The 21720-nt window shown below is 45.7% G+C and overlaps 1 protein-coding gene across 1 annotated transcript in view; it reads left to right on the top strand.

Moving 5' to 3' along the window:
* zmp:0000001236 (mastermind-like protein 2) overlaps window positions 1-21513 on the top strand; it is a 42117-nt gene extending 20604 nt beyond the window's left edge. Inside the window, exons 2-5 of the mRNA XM_056283857.1 lie at window positions 8445-9692; window positions 18729-18899; window positions 19776-19884; window positions 19972-21513. Of these exons, the coding sequence (XP_056139832.1) occupies window positions 8445-9692; window positions 18729-18899; window positions 19776-19884; window positions 19972-20816 (2373 nt within the window). The 3' untranslated portion in view covers window positions 20817-21513. The remainder of the gene's footprint in view (window positions 1-8444; window positions 9693-18728; window positions 18900-19775; window positions 19885-19971) is intronic.
* The last annotated feature ends 207 nt before the right edge of the window (window positions 21514-21720 follow it).

The raw sequence follows: 21720 nt of genomic DNA, 5'->3' as shown, positions 1-21720 counted from the left end.
GCAGTGTGTTTCTACGTCCCAACACACAGCAGCCTGATTAGAGAAGCACACCACAAACCTACTCACATCCCTGCTCACATCCCTGCAAACCTTCATTTCGTAGCGCAGAAACTACGGGACAACAGATCGAACATAAAATAAAGCTAATCCAAAATTATATATATATATATATATATATATATATATATATATGTGCGTGGCACAGTGGCACTGGGTAGCACGGTCGCCCCACAGCAAGAAGGTCCTGGGTTCGAGCCCCGGGGTAGTCCAACCTTGGGGGTGATCCCGAATCGTCCTCTGTATGGAGTTTGCATGTTCTCCCCGTGTCTGCGTGGGTTTCCTCCCACAGTCCAAAGACATGTAGGTCGGGTGAATCGGCCGTGCTAAATTGTCCCTCGGTGTGTGTGTGTGTGTGTATGTCAGCCCTGTGTGATGGCCTGGTGGCCTGTCCAGGGTGTCTCCCCGCCTGCCGCCCAATGACTGCTGGGATAGGCTCCAGCATCCCGTGACCCTGAGAGCAGGATAAGCAGTTCAGATAATGGATGGATATTTATATATATATATATATATATATATATATATATATATATATATAAAGTGTTTAGAGCCCAGGATGGGCCATGAAAAAAGATCTTCAGGCGAGACTTGACAGAACATACACAGGCCTCCTTATGAGCGTCAAGAACATCTCCTGGAGGAGCACAAAACCAAGGCTGAAATCCACGGCGATACACCACCTAGTATCTCAACCACGCCTGCACAGAGGAGAGCACGTTTTGCAGGACACTGCTATAGAGCAAACGATCAGATCATAGCCGCCGTTATCTGTATGCGTCTCCCATGTCCTAACAGAGGAAGGCGACCTTTAAACTACATGGACTGTAGTTCAAGAGACACTCAAATAAATGTTCACGACCTACCAAATCAAATGGGAAACAGACAATACTGGCATGATGTTGTGAAGGCATGCTCGACTGCGGTCGAAGGATGATGACAATGATGAAGATATAAATATACACTACCGTTCAAAAGTTTGGGATCACCCAAACAATTTCGTGTTTTCCATGAAAAGTCACACTTATTCACCACCATATGTTGTGAAATGAATAGAAAATAGAGTCAAGACATTGACAAGGTTAGAAATAATGATTTGTATTTGAAATAAGATTTTTTTACATCAAACTTTGCTTTCGTCAAAGAATCCTCCATTTGCAGCAATTACAGCATTGCAGACCTTTGGCATTCTAGCTGTTAATTTGTTGAGGTAATCTGGAGAAATTGCACCCCACGCTTCCAGAAGCAGCTCCCACAAGTTGGATTGGTTGGATGGGCACTTTTTTGAGCAGATTGAGTTTCTGGAGCATCACATTTGTGGGGTCAATTAAACGCTCAAAATGGCCAGAAAAAGAGAACTTTCATCTGAAACTCGACAGTCTATTCTTGTTCTTAGAAATGAAGGCTATTCCATGCGAGAAATTGCTAAGAAATTGAAGATTTCCTACACCTGTGTATACTACTCCCTTCAGAGGACAGCACAAACAGGCTCTAACAGGTACTATTTAATGAAGATGCCAGTTGGGGACCTGTGAGGCGTCTGTTTCTCAAACTAGAGACTCTAATGTACTTATCTTCTTGCTCAGTTGTGCAACGCGGCCTCCCACTTCTTTTTCTACTCTGGTTAGAGCCTGTTTGTGCTGTCCTCTGAAGGGAGTAGTACACACCGGTGTAGGAAATCTTCAATTTCTTAGCAATTTCTCGCATGGAATAGCCTTCATTTCTAAGAACAAGAATAGACTGTCGAGTTTCAGATGAAAGTTCTCTTTTTCTGGCCATTTTGAGCGTTTAATTGACCCCACAAATGTGATGCTCCAGAAACTCAATCTGCTCAAAGAAGTGCCCATCCAACCAATCCAACTTGTGGGAGCTGCTTCTGGAAGCGTGGGGTGCAATTTCTCCAGATTACCTCAACAAATTAACAGCTAGAATGCCAAAGGTCTGCAATGCTGTAATTGCTGCAAATGGAGGATTCTTTGACGAAAGCAAAGTTTGATGTAAAAAAAATCTTATTTCAAATACAAATCATTATTTCTAACCTTGTCAATGTCTTGACTCTATTTTCTATTCATTTCACAACATATGGTGGTGAATAAGTGTGACTTTTCATGGAAAACACGAAATTGTTTGGGTGATCCCAAACTTTTGAACGGTAGTGTATATAAAACACTTTGTTAAAAGAAACACTCAACGGTTGGAAAAGTGCTCAACAAATAAGGAGCAAAATAATCCAGTGATTCAAGCAAATTCTTTATGAGACAGTACAAGCCTGTTTCATGCGGATTATTTATATATATATATATATATATATACACACACACACACACATATATAAAAGAAAATCTATATATATATATATACGTGTATATATCTCAGTGTATATAGTATGTGTACATATATACACATATGTGTACACACACACACACACACACACACGTGTATTAAGATAGATGTAGGAAAAAAACTAATACATAGCAGAATAAGCTTGTTTCATGCGTCACGCACTCATCAGCTGCCAATGCAGTTAAACAACAAAGACAAAACACACAGCCAATAAATACTATGTTGGCCCGCGTCACACCCCTAGCGACCAATGGGGGAGATAGAAAACATTTGAAAAATTACAACCAATGGGGTAGGTAGATACGGTGCACAACAACCAATGGGAGGATAGAAAACATTTGAAAAATAACATCAGAAACATTACAACCAATGGGGTCGGGGTTGGGGCTTGTTTTGAAACAGTGAGGACTTAAAGGGCCGGGGCGCCGTTGAAAAAACATACATTTAAAATATAACAAGGCAACATCCAGCGGGGTACTTTATGTATATCATATAGTGGAGTGGTGCTGGGGCAGAGTTGGAAGGGCAGACAGTTAAAATATAAAAATATAAAATCTAATAAATACCACATGTGTATCATCTAATGGAGGGGGGGGGGGTAATAAAGACATTGGTTTACTTGTAATTGCGAAGCAGATCGTATCTTCTGTGTCTACAGCTGGTGGCCAATTCATTTCTACTGTTCCAAGGTGGGCATATCAGGCTCGCAAATAATAAAACACTTCTCCGCCAAGCACAGATTACATCTTCTGCTGTTAATTAAATATGCAATGTTCTGCGTGAGGATTTTCCATGAAATAGAGTAATTAATATTCTTGTCCGCCGATGACCAAATGTGGCGCCTTAAGGCCGTTGCATTTCTTGCACGCTCGTTGCGGAAGCTGCTCATACGGGGCACTTAAAGGGCCGGGGCCCGGTTGAAAAAGCATCTAATTAATTTCATTTGTTCTGCTATGTATCAACGTTTCCCCCCCCCCTACATCTATCTTAATATTCCGCTCCTCATTTGTTGAGCACTTTTATCAACGCCGTTGACGGTTTCTGGAAAAAGAAAAGACAAAACGCTACACACTACAAAAGGAAATCGATACCAGGAGCTAATCCTTGCTAAATTATAGCGGATACAGGGTAAAATCTGTACACCATTATCATGTTGTCCAACGATGACTTCAGTGAACCGCCATCTTCTGAAAACGACCATCAATCCTTGTCATTTTGGGCCGTCAATCATTCTCCCCAAGGGTTGGCGGCAAGTGATGAATACGTTTTGAGACTCTTCCTCCGGGCTCCCGGTACCCGCAGAGGAAGTGTGGCCCGTTGGAGGTTGGGGGGGGGGGATCACGGCTGACCCGCGCGGCAGTTTACCTCACAATCACTTCATTCGTCACCGGGTGATTACCGTCAAGTCTCGGCGATGCGCCGATTCATTAAATGTTATTGAATCTACCGTCCCTGTAGCGAGTACCACCAGGCTGAACGCAAGCGACGGATTTACATCAAAGTACAGAGATTAATAATGGAGTGGCCTGTGAGCGCCCTCTGTAATATATGAGCGTGACCTGATTTGACTGGAATCACATTCAAGAACCTGCAGCAGCGGAAGGGCGCAGCACATATATCGTCGTCCTCGGCTCTTACCAGCCAAAAACTAAAAACGTTGTGAGTCAGTGATCTTGGTTTGTATTTGGTTTAATACATCATACCGTAATGCGATGGACTGCAGTTATAGTGTTTAAGTCAAACCTCCGGGAATCATATCCTTAAGTTGTTTTTCTCCGATTTTTTTTTTTTTCGTGCATGCCAGCTGCAGATGCTGTGGTTGAATTTAATATGGCGGCTGATCATTGGCACTGCTCTGAGGTGCTCTTATTTCATTTTTGGCAAAAACAGAAGCCAAAATCCCCTCGTACAGCAGTCTGCAACCTGCAAAACCGCATAAATATTATGTCTCCCTAGGAACACAATAGTCGTGTCTTTTGCATTATTTTTGGGGCTTTCTCCCCCCCCGTCTGATGCCGACAGGAAGGTTTCTAACTCTCACCGGAGCAGATAACGACATGTTTAAGAGCTCTAGCGAGTAGATTAAAGGCTTGTGAGCTTTGTGTAGTCGCACACCACTCTCAAAAAAAAAAAAAAAACACATGTGCGTGTGCGTGCAGACAAAGACAGCCACTCATGCGCGCACACATACACACACTCATGCTCTCAGACAGACACACACACACACACACACACACAAGCCCTTCTCACACTCTCAAACGTATACCCATACAAGAGGCGAGGCTCCTTGGGCAGTGCCGCTGGACTAACAGATGGTACCAGGAGGCCTAGTGCTGTGTCCCCCCCCATTCGTCCCTGTGATGGCTCACCCGGAGCCCCATCCACAGTGCTCAGCGTCACCACGCTGCTCAGCTCAGCTCGACACACAAGCAGGCAGCGCCGTCGCTACCGAACCCCTCCAGCTGCCGGGAATAGATAGCCTCTGCTGACACGGCCAAGGTCAGGTCGACACAGCACCAGCAAAAATGCAATGACAGGCGAGGTTGGAAAGGTTATTTACAGCAACAAAAAAAAGAGAGAGAAATTCTATTAGATATTACTGCTTCGCAGTTTAAAACCGGTATCGCCACAGCTGGCTGCCAGCTGAGAAGCTGGCGTTGCGTTCACCAAAAAGGATGCTCTGCTGCACATCCACAACCGTGTTTCGAGCCCGGGATGGGATTCCAGTTACGGATGATGGGACGTCCATGGATCCCACACTTTTTTGGTGGTCACGCATGGTCTCCGCAGACAGGGCACGCCCCGCTAAACGTCAAAAAGTCAAATGTGTTGCTTCTTGCTGATACGATTTAGGTGTGACAGGATTAAACAAAAACATGTGTCTGGAATCAGCAGAGGGAGGTGAGACGCCGCCAGATTAAGTGAGAACATTTTCTTTAAATTTGTGCTCCACTCATGTGGCGGGGGATGGGGTGGGGGGGCACACTACTGATGAAGAATTGCATTTGGTCCATATGGAAAAATGAAGATTGCAGTAAAATTTTCATCTCTGAGATTACATATGTTCACGTCTCTCAGTCAGCACAAGTCACTTTGAAAGTGATCCAGAGCTTCTGAGCTCATTAAATGTTAATCAGAAAATCTATTTTCAGATCACTTGGAGATCTGTCATGAGGATTCAAGGCCAGCATGGAGGCCACCGCTTCTGTGCGCTGAGCGAGAAACGGACTGGCTCCTGCAGCCCGATTCACTGCAAATCGGACAACTGTTGGTATCCGAGCTGGTTTGGAGATCAGTAGCAATAAACCGCAAACTAACGGTGACGTCCAAATGACTGAATTACCCCAAGTTACAACCGCACGGTCCTGTGAGGGCTTCAACAATGACATCTGAATAGGAACCTATTGTAATCTGCTGTCCGTCGCTGAATGTCGTGGCCACAGTAATGAGGCGGCCCGGGACTCACGGCGGCTCTTTGCAACGTGTCCACGGTCCCTTCAGTTGTTTGTAATGTCTTTTCACTGTCAGTGTCTCAAACCATAAGTAGTCCTAACTGTCCTCTGGCAGTCCAGAGAGAGCCCTGTGAAATGAGCTAATGTTGGTCTGAGCACGGCAGAAATACCCGTCTTCATCTGCATTTGGAGAAAAACAGATGTCGAGAAGCATGCGGAGAACTATATTAAACAGCCCTTAATGCTGCTAGCACGACGAGGGGAAGTCGGCGGATGAGCTTATGGCGCCGACCCAAGCAGAAATATCTTCATCCCTCCGTGCCTCTTTGTTTGGGTTCGTTAGGATAGACTGTCATTACATCATATGAATCCGTCTCGTTTAATTTCTTGGACGCTCTGTGGTATGAGTGGGTCTTTTTTCGAAGGTTTGCCCTTTTACGGCTGAATTTCGCTGGTAGTTGGTGTAGATTTTAATACACAGAATACTAGTTGGCTCCCTCATTCACACACATCCTTTTTAAATCGTGTCAAGTAGTGTTTCAAGAAAAATTACAAACAAACAGCAGTGATCATGGGCGTCCGGGTAGCGCAGCGGTCTATTCTGGGGGATCGCTGGTTCGAATCCCTGCGTTACCTCCGGCTTGGTCGGGCATCCTACAGACACAATTGGCCGTGTCTGTGGGTGGGAAGCCGGATGTGGGGGTATGTATCCTGATCGCTGCACTAGTGTCTCCTCTGGTCGGTTGGGACGCCTGTTCGGGGGGGGGGGGGGGTAGCGTGATCTTCCCATGCGCTACGTCCCCCTGGCGAAACTCCTCACTGTCAGGTGAAAAGAAGCGGCTGGCGACTCCATGTGTGTCGGAGGACGCATGTGGTAGTCTGCAGCCCTCCTCGAACCGGCAGAGGGGGTGGCGCAGCGACCGGGACGGCCCGTAAGAGTGGGGTAACTGGACGAGTACAACTGGGGAGGAAAAAGGGGGCGAAATCCAAAAAGAAAAAAAAACATCAGTGATCATTATCCCCATCTCACTCCTCTTACCCCTCAACTTCCCCATCATGTCATCGCAGCCATCATCCAGATCATTCAGTTCAATCTGCCGAAACACGTACTCATCGGCCCTAACAAAAGACACTCTGTGAGTCATAGAGATATTTGTGGTTTCATTAAAACACGGGGGTGTCTTTCAAAACACTGGAAGGAGCATTGGCGGTGATGATGTAGGCACAGTCAGAATGCTCTGAACTACAGCAATCACTCCTAGCCTTCGGGCTATGAATCATCTTAATGTGATGTGTGCCAGCAGGCGGAAATGACTCCTATTTGTTCCCACAGAGAGATCTGCAACCCACCAATAGACCGGCAATAGGTAGATAATTTGTCTCTCGGTGAATTGCGGCTAATGACTGGAATGAAAATCCTTTTCTTTTCGCCAGTTGTGAACATGATGAAATCTGAAATCATTCATGATCCCCCCCCCCAGCCCCAGCACCCCCCCCCTCCACCCTTCGGGAAATGTTGGTACTTTTGTTGTTGTTTTTTTATGGCTGTGCAGAGTGTTAATCGCACAGCAGTTGGCATTGTGAGTCATGGCTATGTGCTCATTAACGTAAATAAAGACATGGGGGGGGGGGGGAGACAAAAAGAAGTCAAGAAGAAGAGGAGATCTGCACCAGCACGTTAAGCGGAATCTCATGCACAAAGGAGGACTCTGCTATCTAAGGAAAGACAATGGAAGAAAATATCATTTATGCAAATGAGGGAAGCAGACAAAGGGCCCTATTTTTTTCTGTGTTGTCTGTGGACTGTATCAAATTTTTTTAACTATCCGCTCAGCCCCGCCCCTGTGCGGAATTTTTTTTTCTTATCAAACCAATCTTCCCAGGGGGTTTTATCACCCTACACCTAACACGGAGATGTAGGGTTGATAGAATCTATCTGGTCACATATAACAAGATCGGCAGGATATAATGTCACTGTCGTACTGCTCGAGTGTTTTATTAGTCTGAATAGACCCCATGCGTGGTCTTGTTACATTTCGGGTGGGGGGTTAGTTGTGACAGTTCAACAGATTTAAGACTTAATATTTTTGGCGCTGACCTTATCGCTGTGATAAAGTCAACACTTTGTTCTGCTAAATGAAAACAGCCTATTAATAAAAGCGATTATTCTGAAATTCACTGGTTGGTGAAGGGAGCAGTATCTACAGGCCTTGGAGCAAATTGTGAAATTGGATTAATTTACATGGTGACACTTTGAGCTGGGTGTACAATTTATTGCAGTGAGCCACAGAACTGTAATCATAATTTAAATTGGCTCGCCACTTGAAAGACTGCTTTTGAATGAAGGGTAATAATTATACATGGAGGACCTTGTTATCAAACATTTTTCTTTAGGCCAGTCTTGAATTGGATTTTAGAAGGCATAACCATTAACAAAGTCTTAAAAAAATGCTGTGATAATGAAATAATAGGTTGAGGTTGAGTTTATCTTGTCAAGCGCTCATTGATTTCTCTGCCATTGTTGCAATGCATATATATGTGTATGCACACCTAATAGGGATGCATTTCTTAATCAACCTATTATTGTCTTCACAGCTCCAAGGATCTCTGCGAAGGAAGATTGAAGGCCATGCACCAGGACATACCGCAAAGCAGAACGGCCTGTCTTGTGGCCTTTCTGGATCAGACTTCAAGCGAGTCCGCATGGACACCAGCGGTCTTGGTCACGGTTCCTGTAGTCACAACTTGGCTCAGTGTCAGTCTCTGCAAGGATCCTCCGCCATGGGTAGCAGCATGCAGAGAAAGAATTACATGATGCCCCATGGAGTGGGCTCAGAGTTATTCAACATGACCTTGAAAGAGATGAAGAAAGAGCCCACTGAAGTCCCGTCTTGTGGCCAGTCCTCCACAGAGATGATTTTTGACTTCAAAGATGAGGGTGGTGGTCAAATTGACCCAGAGCTCCAGGATCTATTTGATGAGTTAACAAAGACAGTTCCCTCACTGAATGACCTGGAGTTTGAGAAGATGTTGAAGCAGGATGACACATTCGGCCTGGACCTCGGCCGGCCAAGCTCGGCAGGGGCCGCCGGTGGCCTGTGTTCTCCACTGGAGAAGCCCATAAAGACAGAGTACTCTCCAGATTTCAGCCAGACTCACTGTGGCTCACCACAGCTGCGACCAGCTTCAGCAGGGCCCTCCTTTACAATGAGTAGTACTTCCTTGACCACTTCCCCTACCACCTCAACACAGAAAGCTAATACTCAAGCAGGGCACCCCCGAGCCATGACCTGCTGGCCAGAAGTGTCCCATGCAGAGCAGCTAAAGCAAATGGCGGCTAACCAACAGCAGCCAAAATCTCTGCTCCACCACCACCATCACCACCACCAGACTTCACCCAATCTGACCAGCTGGGCTCCTGCCATGAGCACCCACTCCCCCACCAGCTCCTTCTCCCAGGATAAGGTCTCCAATCCAATGCCGCTGTGCCAACAGAGGATCACCTCCCAAAGCAAAGGGATCAACAACTGCCTCTTTAAGCTGAATGGGCACACTGGATCCAATCATTTGGATATGAAGGCCATCAATACCAAGCCGACGTTGCACTTCAGTCCCAAAGTACCCAACTCAGTCAGTCAGTCTGTACCTATTATGACAAGCTCGCTGAACAAGACTCCAGCCAAGCAGCAGCAACAATCATCTTCAACGGGCCCGAATCAACCTCATTCAGGTCTCAACTACCAAAACCCACAGATCTCTGCATCCGGGGGCCTTTGTTTGCAGCCCAAGTCTATTCCTCAGCATGGAGCAGGGCTGCCCTTCAAACTGTCTCAACAACGACAGGTAAGGAGCAAGTCTGCATTACCTGCGAAATTATAACCACTGTACTTTATGACTGCATTACAAAGAGCAATAGACAGCACAACTGTATTGCTAGATATGTCTTTGGGCGACGAAAGCTTTGCAGCATAAGCATAATTCATAATATAAACTCACATGCCTGGATTTTTACTCATGCTTATAATGTGTAGGCTGTAGACATTCAGGTTCAATGTACAATATTATCTGCGGCCTCACACAATCGCCAGATTAATTTCCTCTTCATATTATTCCATTAATTTCCAGGACACGCTGCATGGCTGGAAAGTGCATTTTCTTATACGATTTAATAGAAACCTTTTGGCAATGCGAGAAAAAAAAAATAGCAGACACGTTCTGCTGATGATGTGGTACAAGGAAACGTAGCCGAGTCCAAATGCCTGCCACGGTCTCCTGCCCATCACTCGGCTCTCCTCACGGCTGTCGACAGTCAGCCCCCTGCCTGAATCCACGAGGAACAATGTGACGCTGTTTGTTTTGAGAGTTTACTGGTGCTGTTCTTAGCCGCCGCCGCCGCGTGCACCTTCGCTGCCGTGCATCCCTTGAATATGTATCTCCCCTCCGAGTGTTTTGACGGTGACACAGATTGCCAGAGCGTGGTAGATTAACATGCAGGACTTGTAATTTCTCTGCTTGTCATGGTGGCTCCCCGTCAGGGCACAGATATGCACAGCGGGATTTGCTAATTGGAGGTTGTTAGCTACAAGGGACAAGTGGTGGAAAATGACAGTAATCTTCTTAGCCTGGTGCTGGAGGTTGAGTCACTGATTTGTTATGATTGAGGGGATTTAGAGACACCCCCCCCCTCCTTTTTTTTTCGTTTTTGCACAGGCAGTGTCTTTTGCCATCTTAGTGTGAAATTATAATGTAAGACACACAAGAGGGCTCTCGTAACCTCTTGGGATAGATAGGAAGTGCCTGGATAATGGAGGGAGCGAGGATGGGAGGTATATAAACATGGAAGAAAACAAGGTAAGAGGACACATACTCAGCAAGCGTGAATGAAACAGAACCAGTTTTACTACACACACCGATACGCCGTAACCAGCGAGGGCAGGCGTGCGCGTTGAAGCGTTATCTGAGACCTTCATAGTCCAGTGGAAAATGTGAACCTCATCGACTTCCTTTCAGAAATATGACGTATGGACATGTCAGTGACACCGTGTGAAAGAAGTAATGCTAATTAGCCAAAATCAGTGAATTGTCATAAACTTATGCAATATTTTTACTATTGATGATAATAACTTGTGAGTAAACAAACAAACAATTACATAAACAAGAAACCTGATATTTACACTCGGTAAATAGGGTAGGAGAGGTGAACACCCCATCAGGGACAACGGCTCCTCCAATTACTATTTTGGTTAAGGGCATTAAGGATATATGTGTGTGTGTGTGTGTATATATGTATATGTATATATATAATCCAGTGAGTGAAGTAAATTCTTCAAGACAGGTCAAGTAGCCGAAATTTACTTGTTCCACATTGTTTCGAAAGTGCTCAACAAGAACAGGAGCGAAAATAACTTTGCTAAAGAAGCACTCAATGGTAGGGAAAGTGCTCAACAAATACGGAGCAAAATAATCCAGTGACTCAAGTAAATACTTTATGAGACACACACACACACATATATATATATGTATATATGTATATATATATATACCAGTGAGTCATATGAGACAGTACAAGCCTGTTTCATGCCATAAGCAATCATCAGCTGTCAATATTGACAGCTGATGATTGCGTCGACAGTGCTGTAGTACTCAAGTCCGACTTGAGTCCTGATTTTCAGGACTCGTGACTCAACTTGGACTTGAGCACTGATGACTCAGACTTGGACTCGAGCATTGACTGCATTCAGACTCGGAAGCTGGAGGAAGACTTTTTTGTTTTTGTTAGTTTTCTTGTTTGGCTATTGTGTCACAAAGTAAATAAACTCCCTTTGACATGGCGACAGCTCTGTCATTTTTGTTTAATGTCGACCTTTTTTATTTGTATGTCAGCTTTTTTACGGTGCCAGAGTGGAGCACTGGAGCCCATCTTGGAACTCGACTCAGACTCAACCATGATGACTCGGACTCAAGTAATGGGGACTTGACTCGGACTCAACTCACTCTTCTTTGGGGACTCAGACTCAAACACCAGGGACTCGAGACTTGACTCGGACTCGAGGTTTACTGACTCGACTACAACACTGGTACTGTCTCATAAAGAGTTTACCCGACTTGCTGGATTATTTTGCTCCTTATTTGTTGAGCACTTTCCCTACCATTGAGTGTTTCGTTAAACAAAGATATATATATATATATATATATGTCAACACGGATACAGGAAAAAAGATTTAAATGCATAGCAGTACAGGCCTGTTTCGTGCGTCTCGCACTCATCAGCTGCTAATGTGTTTTTCACAAAGAATCATACAGTTACGTTGCCCAGCGTCACGCCCCTAATTTCGGTTGGACAGCGACCAATCAGATGGGGAAACATTCAAATTATAACAGCCAATGGGGTAGGTACTTATGATGCACAGCAACCAATGGAGGGGTAGAAAAAATTACGACCGATGGGCCTGGGGTTTGTTTTGAAAAGCATTTAGGGGCCAGGGCGCTGTTGAAATGGCGTACACTAAAAATATAACAAGGTGTGGGAGTGCAGGAATGAGGAGATGGAGAGATCGAGTCGAGTCAATTCCGTTTACTTGCCCCACAAAACAACACCGATACAGCACAATCTCTCGTGGCAACCAGCTAACTGCTAGGCTGCTGCAAACATGGCTCCCCCTGGAAACTCTAAGCAGTGCCTACGTCAGCACTCTGAATGTCTGCCTTAAAGGAGCAGCAGCCCCTGGTGAATCTACCCTCATTTGTTTATCACCACACAGGCCCCCCCAGAATTCACCATCACGAAAAAATGCAACGCAAAAGTACTCAGCGAAACACAAACAGCCAACAGGCGAACAGTCCTCAGTGAAACAGTCAACGTCTCGGGGGGCGGACCAAGCGGCCAAAATGGCTGCGCTGAATGGGTATGGGGGCGGGGGCAGGGGCAGGGGACAGAGCCGGAGCCCGGGCAGGGGCCAAGGCTGGGCCAGGGGCCTGAGAAGGGGGGTGTCCACGCCGCGAGAGCAGGGCCAGTTCGACCGACCCGACCAGGTCCAAATGGGCAGGCTTGAGACGGTCCACCGAGACCCGCTCCGGCTTGCTTGCCCCCATGTCCACCACATGGAAATACCTCGTAACGTCCTGTGTTATTCCTCCAAGCTCGAACTGGGCTTCAATGTGCTGAAACCATGGACGGGGACTGTGCTGCCAAAACTCGGGCAACTTCACCGTTGCTGCTGAGATGCTAGCGCTAACATGAGCCCTACCGTTAGCATCACTCGGAGCCGGAGCGGTGTCGCCATCGCTTTGGGTCGACATGTTCGTTGTCAATGTGCGGGGTCACCAATGTGGGAGTGCAGGAATGAGGAGATGGAGAGATCAAGTTGAGTCAATTCCGTTTACTCGCCACACAAACGAACACCGACACAGCACAATCTCTCGTGGCAACCTGCTAACCGCTAGGCTGCTGCAAACATGGCTCCCCCTGGAAACTAAGCAGTGCCTACGTCGGCACTCTGAATGTCTGCCTTAAAGGAGCAGCAGCCCCTGGTGAATCTACCCTCATTTGTGTATCACCACAAAAGTAACTTACGTGAATTATATATTGGGGTGGTGTTGGGGCACAGTTGGGAGTTCTGACGCACGAAACGGGCCTGTACTGCTATGCATTAAAATCTTTTTCCCTGTATCCATGTTGATATTCCACTCCTCATTAGTCGAGCACTCAACACCATTGATGGTTTCGGAAAAAAACACTATATATATATATATATATATATATATATACACAAAGATGAAACATCACCTGGTACAACCCACCCTACAGTGACACCGTGACCACAAACATTGGTAAGCACTTTTTTGAACTTTTGGATAAGTGCTTTACCCCGGACCATCAACTGAGGAAGATATTCAATAACACCATCGAAATTACTTACAGCTGCATGCCTAACATTCAACAAATAATATCGTCCCACAACACAAGAATCACGAACAAATCAATGACACCTTCATCACAAATGGACACCCCCAACTGCAACTGCTGTGTGAACGACTTGTGCCTCCTCGAAAGGAAACGCCAGACGAGAGGAGTTATCTACCAAGCTACGGTGACGAGATGACAACGGCGAAATGGAGACATACGTCGGTCTAACAGAGGGAACATTCAAAAAAAGGTTTAATGCACACGTGTAACTTTAGAAACAACCGTTTAAAGAATGTAACATCTTTAAGCCGTTATATTTGGTCATTGGCGGACAGAAACATTAATTATTCAACCACCTGGAAAATCCTCTCAACGAACAAAGCATATTCAACCAGTAGCAAAATGTGCAATCTGTGTCTAACTGAAAGATATTTTATCATTTGCAAACCAGAAATGTCCACGTTGAATAACAGGAATGAACTGGCCAGCAGTTGCAGACAAAGATGTAAGCACCTATTTTGTAATTATAAATAAATCATGCCAATAGACAAATCCCAACCATTAGCGATCACGCGTTTTTGAATTTTTAAATGTAGGCACCTCTCCCTTCCCCATTGGACGTTGTGCACATGTTATGTTCTTTCCCATGTAGCTTTATTGACAGCTGATGGCATGAAATAGGCTTATACTGTCTCATACTTGAATCACTGAGTTACACACACACACACACATTATATATATCTTTGGCAGTCCATCTAAGCAATGATGACTGTGATGCAGTTTAAGCTCCGCAAGCACGCCTGTGGGCCATCAGGCCTGAATTAGAGCAACTATATAAATATATATATATTTCAACAGTGCCCTGGTCATTTAAATACTTTTTCAAAACAAGCCCCAGCCCCTCACCCCATTGGTTTCAATGTTTTCTACCCCACCATTGGATTGGTTGCTGTGCATCCTAACTACCTACCCCATTGGCTGTAATAGTTCAAATGTTTTCTCCTCTCGTTGGTTGCTGTCCACCGAAATTAGGGGTGTGCCGCGGGGCAACGTATACTGTGTTTTCTTTGTTGAATCACATTAGCAGCTGATGACTGCACAACGCACAAAACAAGCTTGTACTGCTATGTACTAAGTTTTTTTGTTCCCTCACATCTATATTGATACACACTTTGTAAATATACACGTCAGTGAGTTCTAATATATAATACGATATATAATTTATTGCAAACCAATGTACTGTGGAAAGGGAATATCTTTAAGTAGTTTTTGCCTCTCCTGTCCCAAATGGCAGACCAGCATCTGCTCACCAGTTAAACACCATCTTTCGTTTCATAGCGGTGAAAAACTTGATACCGAGTCCTCCCTGATGATGCAAAGGTGAAACCTGCAACCAGATACGCTACATAACCTACTGCAGGCCACGAGCAGAAGGCAGGCAATGCACCTGCACTGTGGTATGATTTTAATATACCATGAGTCACGAGTTATTGGCTAAATCATCTGCACATTTATACCGCTGGCCTTTCCTGGATCACATTTCCCAACATGTGGTCTGGTGAAAAATAATGGGGAAGATTGTGAGAAAGTCAAACCCGGCCTCACTTTGCACCTACTTTCCTCGGTCAAACAGATGTAAATATGAAAAGTGAAACTGAAAAAGTGATTGGCTTTTCAAAGTGGCTGGCACCAAGATTGTGTGTCTTGCCTCCTTGGGAAAATATGCACAAAGATACACACTGAGACTGCGCTTTCGAAACAGAGATAGGACGATCCAAATACACTGGAGAGGACGATCCTAGAAAGTTCCAACCCTTCGTCTATTGTAAGAAGTGGATTTAAAACTCAGCTGAGTGATAGCGACCAGCTTGCCATACAGAGCCAGGATAAAACGCCTAGCCAGCACGGATGACGGGACCGCTCACGGCGGGAATAAAAGAGAAGTGGCGCGGATTTAATTAGTAATGCCAATAGAAATAATAGTCCCCCAAAGCAGCACCCCTACCCCGTGTAAAGCTAAACGTCACTCACCCGTTACATGAAACTAAAAAAAAAAACATGTAAAGAGACGAGGACGGTGAGTTTGTTGTCTGAGATTTCTGACGCTCTTGTATTTGTTTGCCAGTTCCACAAATATGCCAAACGTTAAACCCGCCGCTCTGCGACTCTTTAGTGCGTGAGGCTCCATATAAATACCTCGCGCCCTTGCAGCATGACGTAGCATAGAGGACATGTCTGCATGGTGAAATCAGCCCGGGGTTACTGTGGATGGATGGTGCCGCGGTCTCGAAGGTGTATCGTCAGTACTGCTGGTCACATTAGCGGCGTTTACTGTACACCGGGTGGAAAGCGTGACTCCGCTGCTGTTGTTTGCTCTGCAGCCGGGCTTCCGCTGATGACGATCAAGGGAGAGAGTCAACTCTATACTGTGTGATGTTTGAGAAGACAAAGCGGATGTTTGATGTGGTAGATTTGTTGGTCCTGGTTAAGATGACGACTGTCGGTGACGTACGTTTAGAAATGGGATGAAGGTTTATTTCACAACGGTTAATTACTACAAGGAGAGGAAAAAAAAAAAGGCTCGTCTGTGTAGTCGGATAGATTTGAAACGTTCCTCAGCCCGGGTCGAGGATCCGGTGGCACCACATCTCTTTGTGAGGATACGAGCGGGGCCGTGGGGGTTGAGACTGCCGGGTCACTGCAGCAGTGCTGTGAAGGGAGTACTTGTTTCCTGGGAAAGGGAGCTGCGGCCAAGTCCAGATGCCGAGGCCGTCCCCTGGGACAGCGTCCGGAGTCCCGGGCCTGGAGGAAGTGCCGTGTGAGAGCCGGCGAGGCTGGGACTGGATTGCTGTCAGCTGCCTGCACTGCCGCAGGACGGGGAGACTAAATCTCTCCACTCCTTCAGCGAGGAGGCCCGAGACACATGTGGTACTCATTTACAACAAGCTTGTGAAGAATGAGGAGGAGAAAAAAGAAAGAGAGAAAAGAAAGACGGAAAACAGCTTTGTGACACGTCAGGATGACAAAGAGAGGATCGCTCAGATGAACATGCTAGCACCCCCCTCCTCCTCCTCCTCCTCCTCCCCCCAACCCATTTTTTTTTTCTCTCTACAACAAAGCTGGAGCAGGCCAACCAATCTGACTTGGTTGCTGAAAACTTCTTTGTTGGGTCATAATTTCTCACAAGCCGCTCACAGAGTGAATGTAAGTCAGTGGACTCATTGTTTCCTGGAGTGGCTGTGTGGATGTGAGGCTCCCTTCACCGATTCGCCCCCGACAGGAAGGGCTCACGTGTTCTTAAATTATAGAAGATTGCCTACGTGCTTTAAACCGGAGTGATTAGTTCTGGGTACGATGCACACCATCAAGCTTGTGTGTGTTTGTGTGTGTGTGTGTGTTTTTTTAACATCACCAATTCTTCGTTGTGTAACCAGCCATGTTCTCACAATATTGCAACAGCTACTCACCCAACTCCTTCAATCACTCACCCGGGATTCTCAAAAGTGGACAGGAGATTTGTCTCTGATGTCTTTTCTCGGAATCCTTGTGGAATTCTTCTCATGTTTAACCCTCCGCCCACCCACTCCCCACCCCCACCCCCACCCCCCAAACTTTCTGTTTTTCTCCATGTTTTCCTCTTACGCACCCCAAAGCGGCCAGCCTTCACAGAGTCAAAGGATCTGCCCTCTGAGCAATAGCTCTTAGCTAAATGTGCTGTTGGTTTTCGTAATCCACTCCGCCCCTGGGAAACGTTCTGAATCAACACAGCGATTGACATTACATACACGCCATGTGAGCTGCCTTGGATTTGGCGCCTTATCTGTCCCTTCCCGACAAATTTCGTCATAATAAAAGTGTCCTCTTGTCAAAACCAACCCCCCCCCACCCCCGCTACCCACCCACCAGCAGACCCTATTTGGAGAATTCTGCCAAACAAGAAAACAAAAACACACATTGTTTTTATTCCGTAGTTACGACTTGCGTGTCCGTAAGTGCGTGAATTAAGGAGGTTATGAGAGAATGACCTCCGGCAAGAGGCGGTGTTAATGTCTTTTCTTTTTTCCCTTTTTTTTTTTTTAATCTCATTTAAGTCATTCCAGCAGCCTTTCGAAAAGTGTGCCACTGGGTGTCTGGTGGATGAACTGCCTCCGTGCCAAACTTAACGGAGGGATCAGTACAGGAGAGCTTGTTAAATGGAAGTAGTCATGGCGCTGACGCCTAACTCCCCATGGCAGACGTTTCCTGCTGTCTCAGGGATTCTTTCCACTCTCTTTTGACACAATTATCAGGGGAGAAGCAGGCCTTTTGAGGAGGACTCTCACTCTTGCCACAAAAAAAAAAGAAAAAAAAAACCCTCTCTCCAATACTCCTCTGTTCATCTGCAGAGGGAGTAGCCTTCACCACATTCTGAAGGGTTGAATAGCAGCTTTGATGGATTGATTTCTGATGGAGCATTGCCCTCTAGTGGTACATTGGTATTATTGTATTGTTTGGTTTATTTGTGTTCTCTCATTACAAGCAAATAGCTCGGCATGTGCCACTTGAAAATGCAGCTCTTCAGCCACTTTATAGAGAAGACGCAAAAAACAGACCAGAAATCTTAACCAAAAAAAGTCAAAAATCTGCTGTTGAACATTCAAGCAGAATTGTAACGTGTATGGGCGGCATACACACCCCGGTCGTCCCGGGTCGTCCTCTGTGTGGAGTTTGCATGTTCTCCCCATGTCTGCGTGGGTTTCCTCCCACAGTCCAAAGCCATGCAGGTCAGGTGAATCGGCCGTACTAAATTGTCCCTAGGTAGGAATGTGTGTGTCTATGTCGGCCCTGTGTGATAGCCTGGCAGCCTGTCCAGGGTGTCTCCCCGCCTGCCGCCCATGACTGCTGGGATAGGCTCCAGCACCCCCGCGACCCTGAGAGCAGCATAAGTGGGCCGGATAATTGATGGATGTAACATGTACTTTTTTGTTTTTCAGGGTATTCCTCCGGGTCCACGGCTGCCCACTAATTGCAATATTGGAGGCCTGTCCAACCAGTCCCATCCACAGCAACGGCCCCCAGTACCCAACACCCAGCAGAAAGGAATCAGTAAAGCTCAGGCAATGCAGAGACCGCTTACCCAACACCAGCACACCATCAACGACATAGTAAGCCACATGTTGAACTGCACTGCCTGTAAATACAAGCGAATGCGCTACCTGTTTGTCCGCCATGCAGATCTTCACATGACCAGGGTTTTGACTTTCAACACCATCTTCTGACACAATGCAAAATTTAAGAAGAAATACCAAAATTAAAGGCAGCATAAGTAAAAAAAATCAATAGAGGAATATATCCCATTTTATAGCAAATGGAAATATGCAACAAGGGAAAATCTGATGAACTGCTATATAAAATGGCGGCACGGGGGGCGCAGTGGTTAGCGCAGTCGCCTCACAGCAAGAAAGTCCTGGGTTCGAGCCCCAGGGTAGTCCAACCTTGGGGGTTGTCACGGTTTGTCCCGTGTGTGGAGTTTGTATGTTCTCCCCGTGTCTGTGTGGGTTTCCTCCGGGAGCTCCAGTTTCCTCCCACAGTCCAAAGACATGCAGGTCAGGACATGTAGGGCAGGTGAATCGGCCGTACTAAATCATCCCTAAGTATGAATGTATGTGTGTGTGCGCGAGTATGTTGGCCCTGTGTGATGGCCTGGCGGCCTATCCAGGGTGTCTCCCCGCCTGCCGCCCAGTGACTGCTGGGATAGGCTCCAGCATCCCCACGACCCTGAGAGCAGGATAAGCGGTTTGGATAATGGATGGATGGATGGATGGAAATATGCAACAGTGAAAATTTGATGAACTGCTATATAAAAAAATGCAGTCCATCAAATGTTATGTTAAAAGGGAACATGTAACACTGACTAGTAATACACACGATTATCGCACAATAATAAAATCTTTGTAGCTATAGTAAGGAGTTTGAACATAACACATTCAGCTTGTACAGTCAATACATTGATCTTTTTGTTGTTTTTTTTTCCATTTTAGGACAAAGATAACGCACAAGATCAATTCAGTCGCCATCTCACACGACCGCCACCTGATTACAAGCAACCGAGAGGTTTGGTGGGAGTTCAACAAGGAAACCTTTTCACAGGTACTCTTCTGACATACTGTGTTGTCATATAGTGCCAGTGACCTGGCCCTCAGTGTAAACTGATGTTGTATTTTATTTTGCTTTTAGGAATAAACTCATCTCAGCCTCTGAATAATGGTCCTGAGAATGACCTACAGTCCATGTCCCGTCACCTGCCCAATGGCTCCGGTTCAAAGATGGCTCCCTCATCAACAGACAGGAGATTTGGCACCGGCAGTGACTGCCATCCAAGCTCATGTATAGGCCAGTTCCAGCAACAAGCCAATCAACACAGAATTGGACTAAGTCTTAACAGGCCTAGGTTCCCAGAGCCTAACACACAAGGCAACACTTTTGGGATGAACAACGTAGCCAACGTGCAACTTCCAAGAACGACAGTAGACCAACAGTCCTCGGGAGTCGCGGGACAGGGGCTGGGAGGTTTGATGACCAACATCAGCGCAGGGTGGCCATCGGAGACCAAGCAAATGACAAATGTGCAGGGTATCCGGAGGTTACCCCTGCCTCTACATTCTCAGGGAGCACCGCTGGACATGCCAAACAATCCCTATCAACAGAGGCACATCAGCCCTCCAAACCAGGCGGCACCAGATGTTGGAGTGCTTCCTCTTAACCCCACCATCAGGGGCGCTGTCCCCAGACCCAGTCAGGCAATGCTGTCCTCTCTGCCAACACTGGGTAGCCTGAACCAAGCCTCCCCGGAGCAGAGGGTACCTCCAGGCAACTTTTCATCATCCAGCCCCAGTCCTAGCAGCTACCAGAGTAACCGGACAAACCGCCTAATTTTTGACTTCCTCCCAGAGGGAGACAATACAGTCCCAGGCATCAACACAGACTCTGACTTCATAGACTCTCTGCTCAAGTCCGGCTCTGGGAACGACGACTGGATGAAAGATATAAATTTGGATGAGATCCTTGGCGGTCACCCTTGATTTGGAGGTGGAGACTGCTTAAGGTGAGCACAGATAGCTAACCTACGGCTACAGTAGGTGTAAAGGACATGGATGTTGGGTGTGAGGGGTAACATCGGTAAATGATGTTAAAATGGAATTTTATAATCTCGTTATATAATTTGTTACACGCGTATATTGTTTTGTTTTGTGTATCCTGTGAAAAAAAAATTATTCTACCCATAGCTCTTGGTTCATTTTGTTTCAGGTCTGTTGACCAGTACTTTTCTTTACAGTAACAATTTTTGTAGTCTGTTTGTTATGCCAATGTTGTAGTATGGTTATATAAGATACAAAACCAACTGTACACTGTGAAAAAAAAGAAAAAGAAAAACATTGCTGTATTGTCTCAAATCTCATCATGGCATTTCAAGTTAAGTTTCTTAATCTGCATCCAGGACTTCGCATGATGATGTAAGTTTTGTTTCATCGACCATATAAAGTATAACTTGACACGGCAAATGTTTTCCTTCTTATATCCAAACATTTCATCTGTGGTAGTTTTTCATGCAATTTAAATAGCATAACCGTTTTCATGTTATATTTAATAATTATTGGGAAAGTTAAAAACTCATTATAATTAATGTAATTAATAAAATGAATTTGAACAAAGCATTTTTGTTGTGTTTTTCTAGCCTGACCATAACAGCTGCGTTTTGTACCCACTTTAACATCAATAAAAGAGCCTTGTATTTGCTACCCGTTATCTTAATATCTTCATATTCTCAGTGAAATGATGTGATCTCTCGTATCCTAGAAAGCACGTGGTTAGGGTTGGGTATCGAAAACGGTGCCAGCGAAATATCTCGGGCCCACCGAGTATCAAACTCTGGGGGAAAAAACGGTGCCAAATTTCGACACTTTACGGTAGACGATGTGAACGCTA

The sequence above is a fragment of the Lampris incognitus genome, chromosome 7 (assembly GCF_029633865.1).
Source record: "Lampris incognitus isolate fLamInc1 chromosome 7, fLamInc1.hap2, whole genome shotgun sequence".
NCBI classification, from domain to species: domain Eukaryota; kingdom Metazoa; phylum Chordata; class Actinopteri; order Lampriformes; family Lampridae; genus Lampris; species Lampris incognitus.
The sequence above is the reverse complement of the archived record's forward strand: the minus strand, read 5'-3'. Positions and strand labels throughout refer to the sequence as shown.